This window comes from Mugil cephalus, chromosome 19 (assembly GCF_022458985.1).
Source record: "Mugil cephalus isolate CIBA_MC_2020 chromosome 19, CIBA_Mcephalus_1.1, whole genome shotgun sequence".
Classification (NCBI taxonomy): Eukaryota; Metazoa; Chordata; class Actinopteri; order Mugiliformes; family Mugilidae; genus Mugil; species Mugil cephalus.
In genome coordinates, this window is record NC_061788.1 from 5,595,343 (window position 1) to 5,622,423 (window position 27,081).

General features: G+C 42.0%; 1 protein-coding gene across 4 annotated transcripts in view; it reads left to right on the plus strand.

The window, feature by feature from the left end:
* The first annotated feature begins 458 nt into the window (after nt 1-458).
* Nucleotides 459-27,081, plus strand: part of LOC124997051 (disabled homolog 2-interacting protein-like) — a 152,713-nt gene continuing 126,090 nt past the window's right edge. For 2 of the 4 annotated variants that reach the window (XM_047570557.1, XM_047570560.1), the window contains exons 1-3: nt 460-752; nt 18,212-18,336; nt 23,206-23,311. In XM_047570557.1, the coding sequence (XP_047426513.1) occupies nt 686-752; nt 18,212-18,336; nt 23,206-23,311 (298 nt within the window). In that variant the 5' untranslated portion in view covers nt 460-685. Of the gene's footprint in view, nt 753-18,211; nt 18,337-23,205; nt 23,312-27,081 lie in introns of all 4 variants that reach the window. The other 2 variants (XM_047570561.1, XM_047570558.1) reach the window with 2 other exon arrangements.

Genomic DNA, 27,081 nt, shown 5'->3' on the forward strand with positions numbered 1-27,081 from the left:
CCAATGAAGAATAAAGGGAATCTTGAAACTTGAAAAGGTCTGTCCGCTCAGTTAAAGACCTCAGTGAGACGGACAAGCTCCAGCTGTCTGGATTCCTTCTCATGTAGACATGGTGGCATTAAGCCATTAGCAGCAAATTCACTTAAGATTAGATATGTCACACACAGCCAAACTGATGTGGAGCATGTAAGCTTTGAATTGGCTTAGTGTTCTGCATTGCAAGGTTACGTGGAGGGGAGGGAAGAGTAATGGCTCAGTGCCTGAGTGAGTAAGCCTTCACTAAAAGGTGATTGCTTTCTTCCTCTCCTCAGCACCTCCTCTTCTTCAGCCACTACAACTCCCTCCTTCCTCGCGCTCCTCCCATCCTCCCTGCCCCCGTGTATCCCATAAATCTCCATCTGCAGCACATGTGCTCAGTGTAAGTCGCGCACTCTCGAATGAGAACAAGAATGAGAGGAACTGAGAATGAGATTGGAGACACTTGGCGAGGTAATAAAGAAGCTCGTTTCTTCTCCCGCACCTTCCTCCCGGCTCTGTTGCTCGCTCGCTTTGCTGGCTGCCTCACTCCCTGAGCCGCTACACAGGCTCCCCGTCATCAAAACACACAGCGAGGCGTGCTGGCTCGCTCACTCTCAGTAGCTTGTGGACGCACATACACAATCTCACACTGGAGCAAGCGTTCAAGATGCAGCAGCAGCAGCAGCAGCAACAGCAGCAGCAGCAGCTGCAAGGCAGCATGCCTTCTGAATCAGGTAAATGCAAAATGTGGATTTTTCCCTGTCACCCTTTTCATGTACACTTGTGTCCATCTTGTTTTCCTGCTTGTTTCACTGTTAAACACAGGCTTCTTTTCCCCCTCACTGTCTCCATCTGTCAATTCTCCTGTTTGTGTTTTTCCTTTTTTTTTTTCTTCTTATTTGCATGCACACGTAGGACATGTGTTGTGCTGTAAAAGGAGGTGATGACTGTGATGATTGTTATTGCAAAAAACAGGAGGTGCGCCTCTTTCCATATGGCAGTGCTGATGGAGTAAGGTGGAGTGGGCTGCCTCACTTCCAAAGCAGCACAGCTGTGAGAGTGCATATGGACTACAGGATATTGCATTCTTCTTCTGACCTAGATATAATGACATGGGTTGTGCTTCTCCAGCTATGATCTGCTCATTTTACTCCACCGACTTACATGGTTTGGTATGCTCTGACGTCTGGAGCATCCTCCTATACAGTGAGAACATAATTGGAACGCCTGCACCTATGGAAATTCAGGTCATGTGTGAAACTGTTAAGATCAAAAGCATACAGCTTGGCCAGAGGAAGGAATGTATTTACATGTGGTGTAATAGTTGACGGGTATCCTTGGTGATGAGAAGGATCCTGCCGAGTTCAGAAACTAGACTCTTCATTTCTGAAGCTTCTCTCTCAGGTTGTTGTAAAAAACGCTAAAGACTTGGACTTGTGGAGTTTCTTGAAGATGTTTCATGCAAGTAGCTTTTTTCAGTTGAAAGAACTGGTGGGAAGTGGAGGTTTAAAGAGGACCATCTGTGGGTGTAGCCCATCAGAAACTTGCTTGACTAGTGTCCGTTAATGACCAGATACTTGCCTTTCGTTAAGGGGGGACGGTTTGTCCCTGTCAGTTTCAGGGGTTGCACAGCTTCAAAGTTTTGAAAATCGACTGTTATGTTGTGAAAGTCAACTTCAACCAGTCACTGATGACACTACAAATATAAATACAGTAGAAAGCAATGCTTTGCAAAATGAGATCTGCACTCCTGCCTTAAAAACGTATTGTACAAGTAACGCAAAGGAAGCTACAGAGGATTTTCTTCAAGTTCATTGAAGTTCAAACACTGTCGGCTGCTGTCGGTCATAGCCCACACAAACACTGTAAACGCGGTCAGGTTCTGCAAACTCTCAGCTCTACCCTAATTTCTGTCTCTTACATGGTGCATTCACTGACATCAAGGACAAAATGGAATTCACAAAGAAACTGTTGATGTGTAGGTTCTTTCTCTCTGTTAATGCAGGATATTTGGTGAAGTTGCTCATTGACTGATGTAGAGAGGATCTGGACTGTTCCTCTGTTAGCGTTAGCAGATGGACTAGTAGTTTTGTTGCATTTTTGGGCTGGCTTACACATTCTGCATGACACTGTAGAATGGGCTTCATCTTTACTGAAGTATTTGCATGCACTTGATGAACAGCTGCTTGTTCTGAGCAACGACCCACCCATCTTCTAGGAGGTGTCCATGTTGGTATTGTCACGTGACAAGTCGACTTGATGCTCAAAGCATCATGGCACAAGAGCAAGAAGTTGGCTAATCGATTCATCGATACAACCCCTCGTCCCTTTTCTTGAATATAGGGTATTCTAATGACCCATCGCCAGTCAGATACTCGTCTCCGAGTTGAATCTTCTTGTAGACAGAAGTTAACATTGTATTATTAACTGATGGCAAATTATATATCTCTACAGTGTTCACATCCTATGTGCGTTCATTTTACCAGAAGCAGTGAAAAGCAGTATATATATAAACCAGATGCAGAGTACATATATATATTCACTGGTTGTCAGGTTTGCTTTGATTTAAATTACTTTACATTTAAAGCAAGGCTAAACTGCAACTCGCACGTCAAATCAGGCAGCACTGACCTCATTACGGTAACTCAGTATTTCTCAGAAGTGCACAAACTTAAGGAACTATCCAACTATACTGGAACTCTAAAGGACTCTGGAGATAAGCAGCAGAAGTGAGACATCTTTAATTATCAGTTCTATTTTAAGCCGCTATATTTGATGACAGCTTGACCATGCGTGTGTTTGTGTTTGCCAGTTATCCACAATACAAATAGATATAATATTCCCTCTTGCATGACTTTCGGATCATGACAGTGCAGAAAAACATTCAACTTCTTACTCTACTTTTCAGTCACCTTGTTTAAAAATATATCAGCATGCATGCATACGCAATAAAGGGTTTTGCACACCCGATACTTGTAAATAGATTGAAAAGATGTGCAAGTGGCAAGGAATTGCATCCATAACTATACATTTTTGAAAGTGCATTTTAACATATTATATGCCGGTCTCCATCTATGGGTCACCACAGGAGAAGGCACAGTTGTGTTCAGTCCCATATACAATCTGACCTGAATGAAACAGATGGAGGGATGAGAAGGCGGAGAAAAATGGTCTTCAGACCAAACAGAACACCGGAAGTGAGATACATGGTCGGGCGCACCTCTTCTTACTTTCATTACAGAAACAAGAGGAGTCAAAATCAATAAAATAGGGATTGATGACAGAAGAGTTGAAGGGTTGGAAACACCTCTATACATAACATTATGACCGCTGACAATACAATGTTCTGCTGGGAAACTTTTGGACCTGATATTTGTGTGGATGTACCCCCCAACCAATTACGCTCAATCACACTTTGAGGCACAAGGGAGACCTACACAATATTAGGAAGGTGGTCTCAAAGCTCTGCCTGATTGGTGCAGGTAAGCGAAGGAAAGAGATCATTAGGCCTGATCTTTTTCCTGAACTGTGATAATGGCATCTATTAAATATCTCTATGCCCCTTGCAGGTGCTAAATATGAGAATTAGTTTTTACTTTACTTGAGTTTAGATCAGATCTCCTGCAAAAAGGCAAACAAGGAATACTTTCAAATGAATGGATGGTGCCGACCCTTCTCTTTTCATCTTGGTTCTTTGTGGCATTCAGTGTGATTATTGTCTTGTGTGCTCTTAAAAAAAAAAAAAAAAAAACTAAATAAAAGCAGATTCCCCAATTGCAAATAACAGAGAAATGACGACTTGCAGCTGAAAGACAAAAAGTTTTTGCAGCTGCCACATTTTTTTAATCACGCAGCTTTTCTGTTGTGACACGTCTCCCTTCACCCACCCCCCACTTCCATCCGAGCTCCACGGTGAAATCATTATCCGCATATGTGTGCACCTTTGCTTGTATTAGTGAGAAAACCCAACAGCAGCCGTCGCAGCTACGGAGGCGATTGTTGTTGTACACATGCGCCGTGCCCTTCGCAGACAGATGGCCGTTATTAGTGGCGCAACCTCGGCAGGAACGAGAGAGGCGTAATTTACTCTGAAGCGGGTTGTGTTGGCCGGCAGCAGTGACGGTAGTAAGTGAGCAGGATTACATAACGTGTGCGAGTGCGAGAGAGAAATGTGGAAGGTTCACAGGGAGTTGAATGCAAAGAAAGAAAGAAAAAAAAAAAGATGCAAACCATGAGAATAACGACTGTTGCTAACCTGCTTTGTGAATTAATTAGAACAGCATCTTTTAGATTTGCACTTAAGCTTCATGCTGCTTTGGGTTTTGTTTATGTCAGAGATGCTTTCTGATTGCCTTGGCACACTTTCTACAACAGTTTGAATGTGAAAAATTCTTGAAAACCGCCAGACTGCGCTGAAGAGAACCGGCAGCAAACATTTCCTGAAATAAGCTGCATTTTTCGCACTTGCAAGACAAAGTGAAGTTTTGAGTCTATGGTTAAGTTTGGATGCTTCCGGCCGATTATTCACCGGCATGAAAATAAATTATTGCCGTAGGGAGCAGTTTCAGACATTCCTCTGTTTTTCCACCCCCCTTCCATACAAATGCAAGGCCAGGGTCTTGTTTGTGATAAATTGTAGCGTGCAGTTGCAACTTCTGCTCAGCTCTACTCATGCATGACAAGGCACAAGTATGAAATAAATGTCCATCAGCAAAAAAAAAAAAAGTTATGCATGATTACAAATCTGCACAAATAATGAGTACAACCTCCATTTAAAAGTCATTGTGCTTTGAGGTTGGTCTATCATTTCAGCCACAAAGAGGCATGAGAAACATCATAAGATTAAAATGAAAGGTTTATTTATAGGTGGGTGGTCAGATGGGGTCTTGTGCCAGGGAGGGACACACTTTACACACAGGTAGCATCAGTGAGCAATGCCACAATACCAGGAGACGAAGCTAAACCTGGACAATCATGTCATTTGAATGACACATAATAACCGAACACATGGTTCAAATAAAAACTCAAATTAAAAGTTCAAAATATGGTATTTTGGTAATAAGGGGAACAGCACAGGAGAATGGGGATAACAGGAAGTGTTTTGACTTTTTCAAACGGCAGATAGCCTAAATTTAAAGTCTCTCACTATGAATTCAGCTTTTTAGCCGTTCCTCTCTCTCAGGTTGTTGGCTCAACGCGCCACAGGAACCAACAAACCGAGGAAAGTTTGTCTCAAAGAGGTGCAACATGACTCTTTAAATAGCTGCTTCTGGGAGGAAGAGGCAGGACATTTGGTGAATCACAACAGGCAAAGCAAAACAAATATATCTCGGAGGGCAGAGCTGCAGCAGCTACCCCGAGACAACACAATTAGAAAAAAAAAAAGACTCTTAACACAACTTGTGCTCGAGTTCAAAACAAAAAGCCATAGCTTGTTCTACCCTCTAAGTGACTTTAACCCATCAAACTCCTGACGTACACAGAAACCCACACACACACATCAATCAGGCAGCACAGAGCCCTAAAGCCCAGTGCTGAAGGTTATATTGGAGCTAAGCAGGTGCCAGCAATCGAGCCTGATTGCCTGAAGAGACGAGAAGCACCCACATGGCACCTGTGTCAGATTTTTCTAAAGTGAACTGAGAAAACATATTGGAGCAATTCAGGAAAAACAACAGTTTTTTTTCCCCTCTTCAGAAAATCACGACTCAGGCGTCACATATCTAAACTTTACGCAGGGCATTGTTGCAACAGTTAGCATGAAAAAATAATCCAATTACAGATTACTGATTACTCCTTCAAAAGGTAACAGAGTTACTTTACTGATTACTTGATTTTAAAAGTAACTAAGTTAGATGACAAGTTACTTATTAGTTGAAATCGTGGCCTCATTTAGCCGAGATAATACAAGAACAGAAAACAGAACAGAAAAACCAGAGACACAATTATGCAAAATATGTAAAAATATTGTTTCCAACACTGTTAAAACGAATAAGTAAAATAATAAGACCATTCAAGTAAATTGTTTAACTATTAAGAACTACTATAAAATGAAAACTTAATTCTGACACTGTTCTCTCCTCTTCTGTCCTCCTCATCATAAATGCCTCGTATTCTGAGTTTGTGTTTCACAAGGTTTGTTGTGTTGCCACACCTCAATAGTTAAGTTATTTTCCACTGTGTTCCTACATTACCTCGAATGACGGAAGTATCGAAAGTATCACAATTTTGATTTGAGAATCGATTTTAGAGCATAAAGACCTGGTATCAGAAGTATGGATATTTCAGTAACGATCTGCACATCACTAGTTTTTGAAGCTGGACTGGACTTTTTACAATATTGACTTTTTTAAAATATCGTTTTCTTTTGCTGACACAAACTGAAAATAGGGGCGATATTTCCAGCTAGAAAACGTACATCTCTCTCCTCCCTCCATTGTTTATGTTGTTTGCGTCTGTGCATGTGAAGACAGCAGAGCTTAAATATCACATATTGTCAGCCTTTTGATTTTAGTAAAATTACCACATTGACTTTGTGTCTGACACATGGTGAGTTTCCTACAAATTAAGAATAATTATATCCAAAGCTGAGATGTCAACACAATTTCTGTGTCCGTTATGTTGACGTGGTTCACATTTTCAGGTTACAAAAATCAAACAAATAGTTGTCTGATGAATAATGACATGTTCTTAACCATTTTTTTGCACATTTAGTTCTTGCACTGATCTTTTCATAGAATGCATTTTCTTATGAAATTTGATTTGGGCCTTGGAGTGAAAATAGCAAAGGACAAAATTACGCAAGGAACTGAATTCGTGTGTCACCAAACGGAATCAAAAGTCTTCAAAACGTCGTGCTAACCGGTATGTGGTGTCCTAACAGATGGCAGATTTCTCTGCTAAACCGTCATTAATCATCTCGTAGTCGTAAAGTTTAGTGTCCTTATGTGTATTATCGAGAGCCTCGTCTTCCTGACACAGGACCAGACAGAGGATGTTCAACCAGCCGCTACTGAGGAAGTTCAAAGTCTGGGTCAGTTTGTGTGGAACAAAAACATCCTCAATCACAGTCGAGTGTCACGCGACCCACTCAGCGCCCACTCCCCACTAACAGGGACGACTGACAAATCCACAAGTCAAGGCTTTAAAGTAAAACCGAAACAAAAAACGAAAACGCTTTCTTAACGACGGACTTGATAGATTTTTCTGGCGGTCATCTGCTCTTGGCTTCTCGCGCCGGCACACAGGGACACAACGCTACTCGCACACTGTCCTCGTTCACATTTGTTTTCACAGTCGAGCTGTTGTCCAGAGAACTTAACAAACGGACATGTCGGGTCACATTGTTCTTTCAGCTCTCTTAGAACTAAAAAGAAATGGTTGAGTTTCACGTTTCCACAATATTCTATTAATCAAAACGGGGGATTTGTCCGATTAAGACACGTGGAATCTGTTAGTGTACGTTGGACTTTAGGAGCATTCTTTGGACGAGAATATGCGTCTCTTTAGGGGGTTATGCTGCAGTATTTGACCTTATCCTGCAAAACTCAGTATTCCTACTGGGGTATTTACTCTTACAAGTTTACAAGCATCCTTCCAACCAGGAATGTGGGCTTTTCTTTTTTGCAAACTGTTGGCTGCACACAGCGCAGAGCTGCGGCGTAAATTACATCCTATCCCACAATGCATAATGCTGTGACATGACCCATATTCTCATATTCGGAAAGACAGTGCAATATTAGTGTGCGGCAAACATGCTGAGTGACTGCTCATTAGTCCCAAAGAGCAGCCACCTGTCACTCACGCCCGTCGTCCTGACTCGAAACAGGTGTGCAAGCCGACACAGTGGGAGGAAGCAGCTCATCTCCCTCCTTTAAGATATTCACGCAACAGCCACAGAGGCCTCGCCTCAGCAGTCTGTTTCCTTGAGTAAATGACAAACATAGACTCTTTAAATTAGGCTCCCAAAGTTGCTTGTTGCTGGGTCAGTAACTGATCTGGTTTCGTAAAGTAGATCTCGATGTGAAACCTTTAACACGAACCCCCAGGCCCCCTTAACTAGCCCGTGTTTGATCACTCTGGTAACCAAACGTTTATTTGCGACTTGACATTTCATGGCATTTTGAGTCTTACTTGGCATTTCGTAACCTTTTTCCCGCCACTACTTCTTGCTACGATCTCAGAAATTCAGGTTTCTCGACAGGATTCTAATCGGCCTCACGTGACGTACGCCGATCAGCTGTATCATTAAAACCGCGCACAGGACTTAAGTGAGTAACATTGACCATCTTGTGGCGATTCAGTGTTCTGCAGGGAAACCTTCAGACGTTTTTGTTCATGTTACTTAAACATGCAGGACCCGCCTAGACCAGACCAGGCAGCCCCACCCCATAGCTATGACACTCCTTGGTGACGGCAGCCATCCCTGGTAGGATGCAGGAAACAACTCAAAAAACTAAATGGGGGAAAAAAAAAAGCATAAGGTGTTGACCTGGCCTCCAAATTCTCTAGATCCCAAACTGATCAAGGATGATGATACACAGAGGCCCATTCTCTCAACCCAAAGGACCCAAAGACCTCCACTAACAACATCCTAATGTTTCCAGACACCCTCAGAAGAGTCACAACTGCTTTGGAGGCACAAGGGAGACCTACACAATATTAAGAAGGTGGTCAAAATGTTATGCCTGAATCAGTGTATGTGGTCTTCTACAAAGATGATTTGCTTTATTGAAAATCAACTTCAAAGACCATTCATTATCCATTGCCACTTATCCTCTAGATGGATGCAGGACTGGGTACATCCTGGACAGGTTGGTTGTCAGTCTATCACAGGGCTGACACAGAAAGAGAAAAAGAAAACAAAACATCGACACTCACATGCCTCACACCTTTAGACAACCTCCAGTAGGTCTCCAATTATCCTAACAAGCATATGCCACAGTGCAATGTGGGAGGAAGCCAGAGCACCCTGAGAAAACCCGGACAGGCACAGGGAGACCATTCAGACCTCACTGAGAAAGGTCAAGACAGGCTGGCGGGTTCAAAAGCAGAAAAAGTAACTGAGTGAGAGGTAGATTCTAGTAGTGGATTCACTGCTTTGCTGTATTTACTATTACCCAAGTGATTATGTGCGTGCACCTTGGACTGATCCGTGGAGGAACCTGTAGCAAACCGTCACAGCACATCCCTCCACAGCTCCAGGAATATTTCCTGCCACGCTGTTTTTATGCAAACAAATATGTCAGGGCGCGCCGGAGGTCGCTACACGACATTCTATAGTCATAATAAAACCCCTCGCGTTGTCACTTGCCAAGGCCCTGTCTGCACCAGCGCCTCGGAGACAACTCCGCGCAACCAGAGCGCGGTGACAGTGATTCATTAGAGCTCCAACACATTCGCATGTAGAGAGGTGACTTTTGATCATTGCTTCACTCGGCGCCGCTCCCGACTCGCATTTTAATTGATGACAGGCAGCTACGGCGTCGCTCAGGCTTCGCATTCAGGCCGCGCCGCGTGTCAAAAGCGCGTGAGAGCTGCAGGGGTAGTTCCACGTTTTCTTTTTCTGCTAGCTTTCTCTGTTGTTGAACTGTTAAAACAGCTCCTCTGGCTTCGTGTCAGTAGTATCGTCGTCGTACACCGGAGCGCATTTAAAGCTGCCATAGCTTTCAGCCTGTTATTCGGCAGCAGTGGTTTTAATGTACTTGTCAAATGGCAAGTTACGCAGGCAATGTTTGTGTTAGAAATGTCGCTGGAGTCTCTTAACTTAACTTAATAAAACGCTTCAATCAGATATGTTTACATGCCCCATAACAAAACATGAGAAAAATAAGAAGTGCAGCGGTTTTTATTGAATCTGCAGGAAAATAAAAGAAGAAGAAGTAATGAGAGGGCCCAGGTCTTTAACGCTGATTACACATCGATTACAGCTTTGAACAAATGGTTGTTTTGCTACCTCCGCGTCTCTGTCTCTCCCAAAATGTTTGCCCAACACGGAGCAAACAGAGAATTGATTAGATCAAGCAATGACATGATGATCTGTTCCTGTTAAACAGATTATAAAAGGTTTACACCATCTCTCTTACGTCTTGATTGCAGTGGGTGCATGAGGCAATTTGTCCTGATTGTGGCTCACATTCTGGCTAATAATTGCAGAATAGCAGTGTAAGCGTAATCAGTGATGGTGTCACATCTTCTAATGCTATAAATGCTGCTTGTGGCATTTCATCTAATCCTTTTGAAGTTTTTGCATTCAAGTTGCATTCGCTTGGCACTGTACCACAAAAAAAAAAAAAGAAAAGTGCCATGCCACGCATTTGCTTGCTTGGCATTTCCGGAAAGCTCTCAATCACCGTCTCTGCGTGTGGCCTTACTATGTGGCCTTTTGTGGCGTTGCTTTGTATGAGCGAGGAAACAAGACGGGGGCTTTCAATCAGCAACGCAGCCGGTCCCCGGGGCTCTAAATCTCAGAGTGATGCCTCGGGCCATACTGTTGTTGCCAGCAGCGTGTTGACAGGCAGGATTTATAACTTTCCATTTAAATGTATGCGTCGCTTCCTAAGTGCTCCTTCAGCGGTTTATTATGAGCACGCACCACCTTGTAAGGTTCCTGATCAGATGTCGGTTTCCGAAAGTGGAAACGCTGCGTCACGGTGTTGTGTGCATAGGTAAACACTCAAACAGTATTTCTCTGATAATGTACACCAGGGGTCTTCAATGTTTTTCATGCCAAGGATCCCAAACCCCCAGAGTTTAAGTAGGGACCCCCTATCTACTATATGTGTTCTATATTAAACTCGTGATTAGCTCAGCAGTGATGGGGCGGGGCCTACTGTGTACAGGAAGCTTAGATTGACAGGTCTTAGCTAGTGTGGTGCTCTGTGCGAAACAGTGCCCCGTTGAGACAGCTCCCATATCGATGAATGTGATGCCTTTTACTAAAATATGTTCGATTCATGTTACTGTGTATTTGAAGAAATTTGAATTTGTGGGGGATTATTACAAAAAATATATATATAAAAAATGTCTAGTCAATCAAAGATTTCGCAACCCCCTTGCAGTACCTCCACGGCCCCCTAGTGGTCGCAAACCTCTTTTGAAGACCTATGACGTATACAAAGTAGTTGCAGTAATTATATTGTAAAGACAAGCATGTGATTAAAAGATCTATAGCTTCAAAACAAAAACGGAGAAAATTCAAGCTGGCTCTAAACTTCAACTTCATATTATCCTGAGCTTTTCCTCAAACCAATGTTCATTTCCCGTCCACACGTTTTTTTGGGAAAAAGAGAACTCATCAAATAAAACATGGCTGCCCTCCAATGTTTTCATTGTGAGAAACCATTCCAATTAGTCGGCATGTACAAAAGCAGGGTCCTGCAACTGAGAAACCTCCAAGACCAACATGGAAATAAAAGGCGGCTAAGGTATTGCCGACAATTCTTCACTCACCTGTTAAACCATCACACATCCATATTAAAGACAATTTCTCTGAAATTAAAACTGAATGAGATTAATAATTTGGAGAGGAACTCTACTTTGTCCATTGGACTGAATATTCATTCAATATCCCTCCTAAATCCTTCAAAAGTCTAATTCAGGGGGAGCTGAGAGGCTTAAATCCATAGTATGTGGGAGTAGGTGGGTGCACAAACCGATGTGTGATGCCGAGTCAATAGCTATCGCTATATATTCATAGCGCTTGTGCAAAGAGCCTGTGAACAAAACTTCAAAATGTCCAGGAAAAAAGTAGTTAAATATAAGAGCTTGGTATCAGGTTTCATCAGATTAGGCTCCAACCAGAGTCCACTTGGTATTCCAGTAAGCCGGCCTACATACCATCTCATATCTTGCGTTTTTGTACTTCTTCTATTCCATTTTCCCTCTCGCTACATATCAAGCCAAACGTTTGCAAAAGCTGGAGGTATTGATCGAAACCCGTTCGGGCTTTTCACATTTATTCTATTCCCCGACAAAAGCACTCTCTAGCAGCGAGTGAAAAGCTCAGTTTATGGCTCTATCCCCTGAGCACAGCTGTTGATCCAGGGGAGTGTAATGCTAATGTTTTGCAGTTATTGATCTTCTCGGTCAGCTCTTAATATGTAAAACACAGGAAGGAGCCACACACCACGGCTACAAGTATATGCAATTACAGCATGGCCTCGCTTGTTATCTCAGGAGTTAGATTGGAGCCTCCAGCTGCTATCTGATTGGAGCCCTGCCTATCTTTTACACACACACTCATCCGTGACACCGCTCTTTCACAGACACACAAACCTTGTCATCTACACACACACACACACATACGAGTGGCCTAATGAATGCATGATCCATTGTCTCTTTGCCCTGCTGTTCGTCCGAGCTTCAGCAAAATGCGCTTGATTATGTAACTGCCCCACAATCGGAGGTAGCACAACAGCTAATGTGTCACCTAATCGTGTATCCTTATTCTGGAAAGGATTCTGTAGCTGCAGGGAGGAAACGGCGAAACCCATTGTGTGGATTTTATATATAAAAGAAAGAAATGTATAATGTTGTTTGTATTCCGAATTTGTAATTAGCCGTAATCAAATTTGCCATTAACAAGTTTGCAAAATATAAATGTACATTATCTACTCTTTGCAGCACTCTCTAAGTGACATAAATTTGCTACAAAAACTACCCCATTAATGCACATTATATCACTTATATGTTGGAATAGATGATTTAATATGCGAAGTGAAAATGGCAGGGTGTGAAATGCAATGTGCCCTTAATACTTCCATTTTCTATTGAACTCTTGTATTCGCTTTAACTGAGACAACATGCGTGCTTGAATCATTTGCTTGTCTTAATCTCTTAGTGTCCACCATATTAAAAGAGAATTGGGCCACAAAACTTACTGTGCAAATAATAAAAGGTGAAATTGTTTAACTTATGAAAAAACTAAAACACAAAGTGAGGGCAATCACAGTCTAATCAAGATGTCTGATTAGAGGGTTACGCTCATTATTGCTGATTATTATTTTAGACCAGATGGTTGCAATCAGTTTTACTGTTGTATTTCCATCAGGCTGCGTTATTAACATTATTTATTTTATTTTTTATTTTAAGTGGAATGGTTTTGCTTTCAATATTTAAAAGGCGCCATCTTGTACAGCCAGAACCTGACCACAATTCCGCCACAATTAATTAATACTACGTTCTGCTCTACCTTCACCAGTTACAAGGATATTTTGAAATTTAACCTGTACGTTTATTTATTTATTTATTTTTTAAAACTTCCACCATTGTACCGGACTGCTTTTCAGAGCGGTTGGCATGGCAACTTGTGTCGCCATTATGTCACTTCCTGTTTCAGTAGCGTCAACTAACAACTAAAACGTAACTCATCCAAAAAAAATAAAAATTCATCAGCATGATAATAACTACCTCAAACTCAAATGACGGAAACTATCTGTTTTAAAAAAAATATATATTTGACGTACTTTAATGTTTTATTTTGGCTCCACCCACAAACATGGAGGAGGTGGAGTTTATGAGCTATACTGCAGCCAGACACCAGGGGGAGCTCTATTTCCTGGGGCTGCTTCACTATCGAGGAGCTGTCATGGCGTCCCACTTTTTATGTTATAGTTTGTGGCCACAGGCTAGAAGCTGTAGCCACAACTTAACTAAATTAAGGAAATGCAGCATAACGAAAAGCACATCAGTATGCAGGAGTATTTCAGTAACTAGAGGCAGTAGCTGCCGGTGAAACTGTAGCTGTTGGCATTAGAAGAAGTAATGAGATACAGATAATAGCATCTTTACAAGAATGAAGAGCTGTTATGAGCATATTCTTCTGTCTTCTGGCTTTGTCCGTGGGTAAGAAAGTCATACTTAATACTATTTTTTATTTTTACTCTTGTTTGTTTTGCACAATTTTGCAAACGCTCTCTTACTTTAGCTAATTTCTGCTAATTTAGCGTCGTTAAACAACGTTAGCTAAATTAACTTGCTAGCTAATTTTCTGGATAAGCTCGTTGCTTTAATGGTTCGTTTTAAGGTTGAGTATTTGTTTTTGTATTACTCCAAGTGTTTGTAAGTATTCTGTTATGGAGTGGTTAGCAAGTAAGTAATTTGTTCTCCAAGACTTTGCAGAAAAATTGTGGTGCTTAAGGGCACAGTTAAGCTAGAACAGTCTGTCCAGTTACTACGTCCAGGAATTTAGCCATCATTCATCAAGCCACACACCAACTCTCAGGAGCAGAACATTTGGTAAACCATAAAATAATGGTTTGACATTGTATGGTGAAATAAATATGCAAAGTGGGGATTTCTTCCCCCAAAAAGAATGCAGTGAAGTTCATATGTTTACAACATACTGAAAAGCAAGTTAAATATATTTATATTTAACTTCCTACGCTTATAAACTTATAAAGTCGCAGTCTGCTCTGGATTAAGGGGTTTCCGTCTCTTTATGAAATCGCAGACCGGCTCAATGATGTTGATATGGATGCTCTTAGGGGACCGTCCCATCTGGTCCAGGAGACACTTCTTTATGACCATGTGTGTGTGTGTGTGTGTGGTGGGGTTGTTGAGAAGCCACAGAATGAATTGTTGGACAGATGAAATGCCTCCCCGGTGGCATCGTAATGAACACCAGCCTGCCTGTTTCCTCTCAGCACTGAGAAACAGCATTAATTGTAAACAAATCCCCATCTCCTTTCGCGGACATGCGGCGCAAAAGCTTAAAGGAAGGTTTCATAATGCTTCTCTGTTGCTTGCACTCACCTGTCCTTGTAAAGCGTTTTTCCAGTTATATCAGAACAAACAAACCGTTTCCTTTCCGATCCGATGTTTTTCAAAACATCCAGCCACCCCTGTTCTCGTGTTTTCACAAAATCACACGGTTTGTGTGGAATATTGACTCGCACGTAATCCACGAAGACCACTATTATGTCTGTTTATTGTTTTGTTTGTTTGAAGAAATTGCCTGATCAATACTGAGCTGTGATTGTTTTTCCATAAATGTTACAATAGTTTTCAATCATAAACGCAACGTTTCCAGCAATAATTTCACATAGTTTCCATTATTTATTTATTTATTTATTTTTTAAGTAGTGCCCGTTTAAAGCCCTCTTGTTGCTTCTCCTTCCTCTGCCGTTGTCTAATGGCGTCAGAAAAGAGGATTAGTTTCTCTACCTAAAACTTATATACAATGGGAAAGTGCTCGTGATGAGATGCGCTGTCAGGAACAAAGAACGCTCTACATCCAATCAGCACGAAATGCTTCCTGGAACATCTGCGACGCTTGCAGCTGTTATCCATTGTGAGTTCCACAAGTACACGAAGCTACAGAAATAAATCGAAATTGTGGTCCGGTGGCTGAACAATTGGTTAAAGGTCTGTTCATTTAAAAAAAAATTCTCAAAGCTTGGAAAATGACTGAGGTGTGCTGCTGTAAGGAAGACGCCCGGTGAACCGCCTCGCGCGCTGGTGCCACATTGATTACCGACAAATGTGTACCTGTCACGAGGCGGATCAATAATCCCAGGCCAGGCCGTGAAATGAATCCATGTAATTTACAACGCGTCAGCGAGCGTCCTTGGGTCTGTCTGTCTGTCGAGACGGAGTCAGTGGGGCCTGCGTGAGACTTGTGGTGCATTGTTTTTATGGAGAGTGTGTGTGTTTTTTTTTATTTTTGTCCTTTCAGTTATAGTGGGACAGCTGTGTTTGCTAAGAGATTTACAGGATGGGAGATAAAGATTGTGAGCTCATTTTGCTTCACACATGAGCTCCGGGTTTCACCAGCGACACTTTACTCAAGGAAATTAAACTAGACATACACTAATCAGGCATAAGATTATGACCAACTGCCTAATAGTGGGCCCCTTTAGGCCCTATGGGTTAAGGTGAAGACCCTCTGTGGATCTTCCCATTTGATCAGTTTGGGCTGTAGTGAATTTGGAGGCCAGGTCAACACCTTGTGCTGTTTTCCTCAGGACAAGAACATTTTTTTTAGCACAGTGTGGTTTGGTCTAGGTGGGTGGTACATGTCTAAGTAACATCCACATTAATGCCAGGTCCAGAAGTTTCCCAGCAGATTCTCTTTATTCTCTTTAGTCCTGTCAGTGGTTTTAATGTTTTGGCTGGTCGGTGTAGCTGGTAAAAGGCGCCATTAAAAATACTTAATTCCTGTCTGTCTTCCTGATCTCTCCCCCTCATAATTCTAGAGCTTATGGACCTGCCTCTGAATTGCATAATTTAATCAACATGAGGATTAACACCTGTCTGTAAAAATGTTCTACCAAATAGAAAACTCCATAAATTTGACCTGCTCCTGTCCACAGCGTGACTGTAATCTCATCAGACCGCTGTGGCTTATGGAAACCGTGTCCGTGTGGATGTTTGTGGATTAATATGTTGTGAACTTGCAATAGTAAATATAGTAAGGTTATCTGGGATATAAAGCAGTGTCGTGTCTCTTTTCTGTTTTTGGGTTTTTGGGATGTGTACAAAGTTTAAAGGTTAAAAGGGCATTTACCAGTTGTCAGCTCCTAAAACTTCTAGATGTAAGGAGACAAATTGAGAACCATATATAAGGAGTCTGTAGGAGCTGAACGGTAGAGGGGATTGGACAATTGGCCAGAAGCTCCCTCAGATTCGTCAAGAGTTTGACACTGATCTTTCTTGTAATAAACTCTTTTGAATGCAAGAAACACCAAGGCCAAGACTGTGAAAACCACAAATGTAAAGGTGTGCGTTGCACATGTTTGCAGAAGCACTCGGGCTACAGGAACTCTTATTGCACAACATTTTAAATAACAATGTTAAAAAAAAAAAAAGCTTTATTTCAAAGACAATAGATGAAACCCTCCACTTTCAAAGTTATTGCCAGAGGCAAGAACAGAAATTGCATTTTGCATAAACGACACAAGACTTTGCCCGTGTGACTAATTCTCCGGAGAATTTTTTTATTTGTAGGAAAGGTGTTGTTTATTAAATTCTGCCATCAATTAGCATAGATAGTGTTGAGCACGATTTAACTTCATAGGCTAGTGACTTTGTATTGTAATTATAAAGGCGGCTGTATTATTAATCTACCACTTGAACCAACTTTGAGAGCAACATGAAATGGAAATTGAGGATGTTTAAGTTTATGAATCCATAGGTTCCATACTAGCATGTAGCATCTGGTCATGGGACTCTTTGCTGAGAGAACAGATGAGGATGCAAGGATGACTCCCAGGCTCTGGCCTCCATCCAGGACAAAACTCACTTTACTCAGATACAATCTCATCATTTAGAGGGAAAGCCGGTGGATCTTCTCTGTTGAGATGCCGGTGCATGGAGATTGTGCTGCTGCAGGGCCTTGTTTTTATAAATCCTATCGGTTTGTCAGACAATCAATTCTGAGCTCTTTTCCAGATTGACACATGAATGTGTTGTTGCAGCCCCAGCATCACAAAATGCAGCGTAGTGTCATGCAGTGATTCTTCTCCGCACTTATAGCAGCAGCGCTCTATTCTCAGAAGAGCAAACTCTGACCCACATACACCGCTCGTTATCCTTGAGCTGAGCAACGCACAACAGAGCCAGAGATGCAAGAACTTGCAAAAACAGGTGACTGACTGAGGACAAATTGTGTTGGATTCCATCAGAAGTGTATTTTCCCACATGCAATAAACACAGAGTACGCTGTAATAAAAGTCCTGGAAGATGCACTTTGGTGTTTGACATAGTCTCTCCAACAGTGAGTCTTGACGGATTACATTTCCAGTGAAAAAAAAAAATAAGCTGTAGTGCTCGTCTGAGATTGATGTCACTTATCAGCGCAGATGTTAGAAAATCCAATTTGTGCCTGTCTCGGTTTCTTTTTAAATCTGTTCTTTCTTCACCTGACATCCGCAGAGTGATTGAAGTGAAAAATGTGGAGCGCGACGCCGAACGTCTCCTGTGGCATTTATGATAAGGAGGAGAGTTTTTTTTTTTTTTTGCATTCGCTGAGCAAAACACTTATTTGTTGAAAAGCAATTATCTTTTTACTTTTTTTTTTGCCTACTGCCTCTCTCATTACATGGCTATATTTTTCATGATATAACGACTGCACCTACTACTCTTCTTTCTACCACTTCATCAAGTGAACAAACACTTGACTGCATCTGATTTGTTTCTTCCTACCCTCACAACTTCGTCCTGTCTTCTTTTTTTTTTTTCTCTCTCCCTGCAGATATGCGGTGTCCGCTGAGACACCGGATGCTACGTGGCCATTCCTATGAAGAGCGAACTGCGTGGAACCCGAAGTACTGTGTGGTTGCTGACTGTCAGATGTTGCTGCTGAACGAAGAGGAGGTGGTGAGAGCAGACAGTACAATCTGTTGTTTGTCGACTTCCTCTTTGTCTTTAACTTTCTTGTCTGCTCTTGATTTTTCTGTTGCCAACTCAGTTTTATTTGGTTTGTGCATTTCTCCTCATACTGTAGGTACTGCAGGTATACACCGATCAGCCACAACATTAAAACCACTGCAGTTCATTGCTCTGTTGGGAAACTTTTGGACCTGGCATTTGGAGACCAACACAATATTAGACAGGTGGTCATAATGTTATGCCTGATCGGTTTATTTCTCAATATGCTGCAGGTGCACATTTCCTCACCCCCTTTGAATTTAAGAGGTGTTGTCATGTTCAACAAAGAGCGTGGGTGTGAGAATTCATTCCACATTTAAATTCCCTCCACAGCAGCAGCAGAAACCACCGGTCGCCAGGTAAAACCTCTTTTGCCTCCATTGTTTTGATTAGTGTCACGCTAGATTACGCTAGGTGGTGTCGGTGAGATTAGAGGGCCTGTTGTGAGGCGCAAATCAGGAGTCAGCAGGGTAATCTGAATTGCATTGTACACTCAGCGATTTTCCGTCCTCGTTTAATATGTGAGCTTATAGTCAATGCGCCCGCACACCCACAGGACACCTACATGCTTGTTAGCCGTCATATTTATCATAATTTTACACACATCACAATTTAGCAGATGTATGCACTTAAAAATGAAAGCTAGACTTCTAGTAAACTGTTGAGACATATACATCTATGTTTTATAAAGGCTATAGTTTTTGTGTAATTACTCTCACTGCCAGAAGGGGGAGGCAGAGTTTCCACACTGCAGCTTTAAGTCGGGCAAGTGTCCTGCATCAAAGCCACAAAAGCATCTGGACAAAGCCTATTTGTTGGACTTGTCAAACCTTATTATACACCAGTGTCACTAGCTCAACCGGGGGAGAACAATGTGGCTTCAGTGTGTCTTTGTCTGCAATTACTGAGGTATGCTGCGCTGAAATAGAGCAATAATTGCAGGGAGAAATGATTTGAATCGACCCACTGGCAGCCTTTTCCACTACAGTGCTTTTTGTTTCTCAGCAACAAAGAACAACAGCTTTTAAGTGCATCCATCTAGTAGAGCTGGACTCACAAAGGTGAATCTCTGACCCTGCCGAGTTTCTGTCATGTCAGCAAACTGTGGGTCAGAGGAAAGATACAGTCTTGTAATGGCTTGCTCCAGATGGGGGCCAGTGTTGACATGGGTTTGACAGATAAACAAGCTCCAAGAGAAGAGGCCAGAGCTCCTGTGACCAAGCACTCGTACAGTCAAGGTCCAACATCTGTGGCACTTAGTGGACGTGTGTGTCATAGTGGCTGATTTAACTCCTAGTCACATGATGAGGAATTTGACTTAACGTTTGTGTAAATCATGCAGCAGGACATGCCTTTATGTTTGTAGTTGAAATAATTAAAACTATTCTAAGGAAGAATACCCAGGTGTTACCTTGGAATACATTTAGATAATTAACATTTTGCCACATGTTTAAAATGAGAAAGACTTTAATTCAGATGTCAAATGCTCGACTCCCACTGCAGGAGTTTTGAGCTGATTTATCTTCAATGCAAACATCCAGTCACTTATATTATTTGGTAACAAGAGGTGTTTACAAATCTACAAACTCCCTGAACTGCTTGCACACACATCAGGGATGTTCCAATTAATGTTAAAAAATATTTGATATTTAAAATCTAGATGATTTCATCAGTACTTTCACAATAACCATTGAGAGAAATGATTATTGAAGTGATTAAGCAACAGTGAACATTCTAGTGCTTGCGGCTAACCTTAGCTTAGCTGTAGCATATTTAAACTCAAGTCTCACCTCCAGTTCTCACTGAACAATTCCCATCCACACTTTAGCTTTTTTAAACTTTTGTATTACAGAAGTACAAAAGTATTTCAAAGTCACATCAGTTACTTCTTATTCTTCTGCTTCTTGTTGTTCTTCTTTTGGTTTGATTGGCAGTTTGCAAATCAGCTTCCAAGTGCTTTACCACCACCTACTGGCTCAGTGGATCTACAGCAAGTTGTCGGATCTCACTCTCTGTTTTTTTATTACATCCATTTCCCCGTGATGAACTCAGGGTCAACGGTCCAGAGCAATGGAGAGTGTGTAAAAGAGGTGAACCTGGTGGCTTTGAGGTAAAGATGAGGAGGTTCTCTCTGAGTGTGGCCAGGATGTATAGGATCAAGAATGAGACCATTACAGGGACGACTCATGTGAGACGTTTGGGAGATGAAGTTAGAGATGGTTTGGATATATTCAGAGGAGGGATGCTAAGGTCAGAGCTGTCAGACAGGACGTCTAGAGCAGTGGTTTCCAACCAACACAGGGCCCACCTCAGACCCCGTAAATACAGAGGACACATAATGTCTTCTCAGAGCACTTTTTCTTTTTTTTATTGAAGATTGAACATTAAGAACTAAACTGAATACAGGAGAAACATATTGGAAGGTGGAATTAATCATTCAAGGAGCTGTCCATCAGCACCACACAGATGTTAGAAATGACAATTAACAAATGACTCATAAACAACAGTATCCCTCAACAATGGAGAAATGCCTTCTCATATGTAACAAATTGATATTCAATATGAGATGAACTATTAAAAGAAACCCATTAAATCGATAGACTTACAAATAAACCCAAACCCGATATAAGGATGACGTCAGTTCTGCTTGGGTGTAGCCAGATGAAACTTTGAATTTGTTGTTGCGACCCCTGAAGGAAACAACGGGCAGGAAAAGAAAGAAGAACACACCTGCCTTACCTGGCGGCAGGGAAATTAAGTTATCGATCTACAAGTTTGCATACCTTAATCTTAACAGAGGCATCATGTAAGGATTTATCTATATATTCCTTAATTCTATATGCTACCATCAGCAGACACATGACGAGTGAACACATATGTTAAACTGAGAGGACAACAATCAACGTGTGTGATTCTCTGCCACGAAGACGTTGCTGTCACCCTTAAATATCCAGTTTTCCTCTTGAAACGCTCTCCTTCACGTCTCTCCCTGTTTCTCTGTTCACGTTTTGTTTTTTACAAACAGACATCGTGAGAGAGGAGTCATGAAAAACATAAAGTGCGGTTCCTCAATCACGAGACACATTATGCCTCAACAAACACAAACGCGGTGAAAAGGATTAATACGAGAAGTGAATGCATAACAGAAGGGATTTGAATCCCGACGTTCAGCAAGCGCGTCACGTTTCTTCTGGGCTTCAATGGAAACGTAATAAAACTGAGAGAAGGGTGTGATTCCACGGGGCTCTTAAGACTTCTCTACTTCTCTACTTCTTTCAGACTTTGGCTCTTGGAGCGTTCACTCATTTCCTGAGCCTGTGGACTGTACAGTGAACTCTTATTAGTTTTTATCTTCATTTCGAAGCTGCACAGAATTAACCATCAGACGGTGCTTATAGACAAAAGAGGTGTTTGTTTAATGGTGGAAAAATTCCTGCTAAATTCAAAGAGGGGTGCCGGTGTTTTAAATTCCACCTCAAATCAACTTTGCTTTGCTATTTGCCGTAATCAGATCAGTCCTTACGTGCACTGCAGAAAGCAATAATCTTTATTGGATTAGCGGAAAGCAAAAAGACGCATCGCCGCTCCCTGTTTGAGGTGGCGTTCCTCCGCTTGCATCAGAAAGGAGTTAGAGGAGTTTCTGATTTCATCAGAAACGTTTTTGAACGTATCTGGCTTTAACACAGAGGAGGCTTCCTGCATTCATCGTCGAGTTGCGCTGCACTCCAGAGACGTTTCCTTCATCCACTAGCATGACCTTTATCCGCCATCTCAGGGATTACTCATCTGATAAATCTAATAAACTGGAAACACATGTTATAAAAATTACACACCGAAACACGCTCGAGTGCAGGTTAATTAAAACAAAATGTGATGGACTGGAAAGATGTGTGTTCCAGCGCAGCGAGTCTGTGCAGAGTCTGGTGTCTTTCTTCCACTCTATAAATATGTTAAGCATCTGAATGTAGGGTACACTCGCTCTTCAAATAAATTATTACTCTGTCGCTGATATGAATAATTAATAATAAAATGAATAATGGATTATTAAAAGATACATTATTGTTTAAAAAAAAATACTCCAAACAAGTGTTCATATGTATCCTGCTCTGTGTAAATTACAGCTCCTACTGCTTAGTCATTATGGCTCAGAGTAGACGGGAGACCATGGAGAAGACCGCGGGGACACAGAGAGATAAACAGACGGACATGAGAACAGAGGAACAGAGGAACAGAGAAAACAAGACAGACAGGGAGCTGAATTGGAGTAGAGAGGTGTGAGGATGTTCGATAAGCCATTATCACTCCACTTGGAGGACATCAGGCACTTTTTCCTCCCCTCCCCTCGCCTTTGACGTCCTCGCCACGGCCGTTCTTCTTTTTTATTCTTTTCAACCTTTGTCTCCTTTAATCTTTCTGCAGACAAACATGTCGTATGCGAGCTATAGGAAGATACGGGGCCGACACAGACTAATGCGCCGCTAATACCTGCTCTGTTGTATTCAATGACTCCTCATTCATCAGGACCACTGCAGCTATTGTGCTGCCGTTGGCCCGACACCGTTCTAAACACGGTGACCAGAATACCCAACAGCACAGATAAGGAACCTCCACGACTATTGTTATGTGCTTTTCATACATATTTTACAGCCCCCACACCCCCCCTCCCTCCCCCCCCGCTGGCCTTCATTCTTCTTTGGTTTCCTTTCCTGCTCTGCTGTTGAATTTATTCAGGATTTTATCTGCCTTGAATTTCATGCTCGCACGCAGCAGTGTCTCTGTGTATGTATGCGTGTGCAAATCTGTGTGTTGTGTTTGCAGGAGAGGCGCTCTGCATCAAGCCGGGTCCATCTACTGCGACGCACCATCAGCGTTCCAGTGGAAACACAGTTCCCAGAATTCCACAGCCAGCTGTCCACCGGGAGCGGTGAGTAGTCCGAGGACACTCCTCCGCAGTGGTGCACGCACACATAAAGAATGCATGTCCTGGAAATACTTTAGCGGCTTTCTGGAAAATGTATGATTACATGAGAATGATTGATGATTATGGACATGTAAAAACACTGTTGGGACTTTTTTTTTTTTGCAGCTCGGGTCTGGTTTTGACTTTTCCCCCTTGTCCAAAGCAGATAGAGTATGAACTTCAGCTCTCGTGTGTATATCTTACAAGGGTCATGTGGTCAAAGTATTTCAAGAGAAGCACTTATTTCTACTTCTCAGTGACATGCCCTGTCATCTACACGCAAGTAAACCTCCCAGCGCTTACGCTCTTAAGACTTCTCTTCTGTTTGATGTCCACTAGATGGAGAGCTTGCTGCTTTTTTAGCGCTCAGGATCCCTCGTCTGAACTACTGAGAGAGACACTGAGAACATTCGGCGTCAGTTCTGGTGTCATGTTACCTGTTTCTGTTATGAAACTGTCATCATACATTTGATTGAGTATTTCTAGAGGTTAATGGACAAGTAGATGAGTCTGGATCAGTCAATATGAGACAGCAGGTGGCACTCGGAGTCTTGACATTAAAGCATTTGTAACCCACAGCTACCGTTGCTGGGTTGTTTGCCGGCGTGCAACCTAATAAGAGCCGCCTTTAAATCAATGTGAGCTGCTTTAATGGTGCAGTCACAGTGTTTTGCCTACATTCCCATACAGATTTCACTACATTAACTTTATTGAGTTTAGGAAATTATCCCTGACGCGGTGTTCCTGGACATGACGGGGACTTTCAGTTTTTTGCCCAGGCAATGGCGTGTGTGAGTATTTGAACTGTGTCTTTAGTGATACATTAAGAATGGATCATTACCAAACTTTGATGAAAAGAGCCATTGAGATCAATTTTAACAAAACATATCTCATCTTTGAGACATTTCCTAATACCTTAGTTGGTTCTTCAAGGATTTTAGTTCTTTTCAGAGTTCCATTCACGTGACTTCTCCTTGTGAAGTGTGTGCTCAGCTCAAATGCTCTTCAGTATCTTTTCTTCTATCCTGCATTTTATTTCTCATGCCCTTTATCTAACCCGAGTGAGGTCACATTTCTGGTTGACGTTAAGGTGAGGGCTTGATAATGAGACGAGCAGGAGTGTCCTTCGATCTCCAACAAAGTTGTGGCTGCTGCCCAGCATTCTCTGCATAGCGCTCATTTGGCTTCAAAAATAGGACAGTTCTCTGACTGCAGTTGCTCATTAAATCGCACACATGTTTAAAAAAAAAAAAGATGAACATCCCATTTTGTCGACTGCTGTAAAATCACAATAGAAGTGATGACATAATGGTGATTGCAGGTTGGCATGTAGTATTGTGCAGGTCAGGTAGATATTTTACAAATTAATATACACAAGTCAAACTTTATTCTTATCACAATGTTGCATTTTGAGTCAAACTGCAAAGTGGCCATGCTTTTAAATGACTGGACACAGTAAATTATTGCTACACTTACATTACTATATTTCAAAATGAGATCTGAATATCTGGTAGAAATGTGAAGGTAACCTATAATGGGTGTCAAGTGAACGTGAATGAATCAATATTATGACATATCTGGCAATTCGAGCACTTCTACCGGGATGAGATGATACTAGAGCTTCATTAATACACACTTCTTCGCTTGCAAAATCATTTTCACATATCCCAAAAACAAGGGCCAAGGGCCGCCACTCTGAAAGCCACGTTTGACAGAAGGGTTGCTATATTTATACCTTAAAACCAGGCTGCGGTGCGTGTTCTATTCCCCTCTTCAGCGCCTAACCTTTAACGGTGCATTTGCACACCTCTGTTTCCGGCTTTCTAAATCGTGATCCACATCACACCAGCGCAAACGCTCACGCAGTCTGTGTTTTTAGTAAATTATTCATTCATCCCACCTGCTCTTGTCCTTGTGTGACACAGGCTCTAAATAAGCAGCCATGATGAATAAAAACTACACTCGGATGAATAGGAATCCACAGCAAATCAGAGAGCGCTCTCATCTCGTCTCATCCTCAGACTGAATAGCGGGCGGCCGCCGCCCCTCTTCTTTTGAACTCGTCAAGGTTTTCGGCACAAACACGCAGGAGATGGAGAGCGCCGCTCTGCTCCCGCCAGAACAACTAGACTTAATTTTATTGAGGTGAATGTTGTTGTTGTTGTTTTTTTTTTTTTCCTGCACACAGCTTTGAAGGGATCTCGACTTGTGGTTCTTGGGCACATTCTGCCCCATTTTTCGCTCTTACTTGCTGTTAGCTACAACATTTTTGATGGGATTAAATCGAAGTGGATGGCTGACCAAAGGCTGCCTCACATGTGTTTTATGTTCTCTACTGATGTTTAATTTACCAAAGTACTTCTAGTTATCAGTCTCTCTGTAGAGTGAATAATCACAATTAGATTACCATTAGCTAGAACGGTATTGGATGACTCATGCCATGACTTGTCTATCTTGCATTACATCACAAATACCTGGATTGTTTCGCCTTGAAGATGAACTCAAAACATCTCAAATATGAGGCTGTTAAAACTCAAGGTATTTTTAGTCTGCTGAACGGATTGTGTGGAAAGTTTTACAGTTTTACACTGAGCAGCAGCTGTATTTATGTGAGCAATATTTATTCAACCCAACTGTAATCTTTCTGATTAGAGGAGTGTCAAACATAAGGCTCGTGGGCCAAAACCGGCCCACCAGAGAGTCCAATCTGGCCCGGGGGATGAATTTGCAAAGTGCAGTTTTTCAATAAAAGTAACTGCTGTTCCTAAGAAGTAAACAGCAGATGGCAGCAATATACTAAAATTTAAAAACTTGTCTTAAATTTTTTTTTCAAAAAATCGAATACCGCTTTTCCTTTTGAAGTTTGTGTGTGGTCAGTCTATCTAAATCAAAACACTGTAAGCCAAACATCCGAGAATGGACATTGTTTCTTGAGGGTGTCCTGTGGTGTCTTGCAACAAAACATTGTTAGTGGAGTCCTTTCTGTCCTATGTGTTGAGGGGAGCGGCCTCTGTGGATAATTCTACAGATACTTGATCAGTTTGGGAAATAGTGAATTGTAGCTGAGGTCAACACCTTGTGCTGTTCTTCATGATTTTTTTTTTTTGTTGTTCCTAAACCAGTTTGGTGTGTGTGTTAGGCTGCTGCCATCAAGGAGTGTCATTGTTATGGGGTGGGGGGCTGGTCTGCTTTAGGTGGGTGCTACATGTCTCAAACCCCTTTGCTACATGTCTCAAACCCCTTTCGAACTGGCGCTTCGACCTGGGATTTTATCAGCTTGGCTTGGCTCAGCTGCAGTGTGAACAGACATCCCGCGTCAACCTGCTAATTTACACCATGAAGTTGATGTACCTTCTCGCACCTCAAAAACAGAGCAACGTTTTGGTCTACTACCATAAGATCAGTCTTCCCGTTTCTCTCCCGCAAGACCGTGAGATCCGCGATCTACTCTGCATCCGAGGAGAAGAGGAGATTCGGCGGCAGATTTCGGCCACTGTGTGGCATCAACAAACTGCATTAAAAAGCGTTAAAAATAAAACTCCTGATAAACGACAGGATGAGCAGGAGCGTCATGCCACACACCATGCTGTCTATTGTTTACCTCGCAGTGTATTGCACTTAAATGTGTAATGATGACGTCAATGTGATGACGTACGAGAGGGAAGAAAAAACCCAGGCCCGCAGTCTGAAGGCGGGTCTGAAACTCCCGTGTCAACCCGGTATTTTCAATGGGA